The 1,370-nt window shown below is 47.2% G+C and overlaps 1 protein-coding gene across 1 annotated transcript in view; it reads right to left on the bottom strand.

Moving 5' to 3' along the window:
- Positions 1 to 1,370, bottom strand: part of THOC5 (THO complex 5) — a 29,919-nt gene extending 28,549 nt beyond the window's left edge. The window contains exon 1 of the mRNA XM_012644086.1: positions 1,364 to 1,370. Coding sequence (XP_012499540.1) covers positions 1,364 to 1,370 — 7 coding nt within the window. The remainder of the gene's footprint in view (positions 1 to 1,363) is intronic.

The following is a 1,370-nucleotide window of genomic DNA, read 5'->3' as shown; positions in this document are numbered from 1 at the left end:
ATATATATAAATAAAAAAGGCATCACCATCCACCCCACTGATCTCAGAATCATCTTCAATCTCTCCCTTCCCCACTCTCCTCACATCCTGCTCATACTCTCCAAAGCAGCGTCCTGCATTCAGGTGTTCAGCCAGTGATCCAAGGCACCACGCGTCTCTTCATCTTAACACCCTTGGTCAGGCCCTCCACATTCCTCACCAGGACTACTGTAACAGTCCTGCCCAACAATGCTGTCTGAATTCTCTTTCTTAAAAAAGAAAAACCAATCCAATTAATGCCTCTCCTGTTTCAAAACCTTTGCTGACTCTCATAATGCACTGAATGAAGAATGAAGTCCACATTCCCTGGCCTGGCATAAAAACCCTTCATGGTTTGTCCCCAACCCACCTTCCTGACCGCATTTCTTGCTTTCCTGTTCCTAGTAATCCTCCCACTGCCCCCAGCCTCTGCTCCTGGATGCAACTGCAGATAGCACTCCCAGTTCCCAAAACACTCCACGTTCTTGCCCCTGCTTACAATGATCTTCTTCCTTTCCCCTTTCACAACCTTCAAGACTAAGCAATGCTCACCTACTCTAGGAGGCCTCTCAGGTCTCCCCAAGGCACCCCTTTGGGTACTTTGGATACACTATTAGGGAATTTATCTCTTTGAACCATTTTCTACCTATTAATAGATTGTGAGCTCTGCTCTCTTCCCCATGAGGCTGGCAAAGTGCTCCATAAATTAGCACCCAAACTCTCAGTCTGGCATATAAGCCCATTCCCAATACTATTGATTGGTCACTGTGTGCTGGGCCTTGATCTAAGCACTTTATGGGTATGTTCTCATTTGATCCTTATAATAAGAACTACTACCATTTTACAGATGATGAAACTGAGGCTCAGAAGGTGAAGGACTTGCCCAAGGTCACATGGCTAGTATACTAAAACTTGGGTCCATCTGATGCCTAGTCTTTTTTTTTTTTTGAGACAGAGTCTCACTGTGTTGCCTGGGCTAGAGTGCCATGGCGTTATCCTAGCTCACAGCAACCTCAAACTCCTGGGCTCAAGCGATCCTCCTGCCTCAGCCTCCCAAGTAGCTGGGACTACAGGCATGCGCCACCATGCCCGGCTAATTTTTTCTATCTATTTTTTAGTTGTCCAATTAATTTCTTTCTAATTTTAGTAGAGACGGGGTCCCGCTGTTGCTCAGGCTGGTTTCGAACTCCTGAGCTCAAACAATCCGCCCACCTCGGCCTCCCAGAGAGCTAGGATTACAGGTGTGAGCCACCGCGCCCGGCCTGATGCCTAGTCTTGCGAGCATCTCATCTGGCAATGCCATCGACTCCCTGGTCGACCCTAAATCTTAAAGAACAGAACCTACGTTTCAT

Source organism: Propithecus coquereli, unplaced genomic scaffold (genome assembly GCF_000956105.1).
Source record: "Propithecus coquereli isolate 6110/MARCELLA unplaced genomic scaffold, Pcoq_1.0 Scaffold206, whole genome shotgun sequence".
NCBI lineage: Eukaryota > Metazoa > Chordata > Mammalia > Primates > Indriidae > Propithecus > Propithecus coquereli.
Note: the sequence above shows the minus strand (reverse complement) of the source record. Positions and strands in the feature narration are given on the sequence as shown.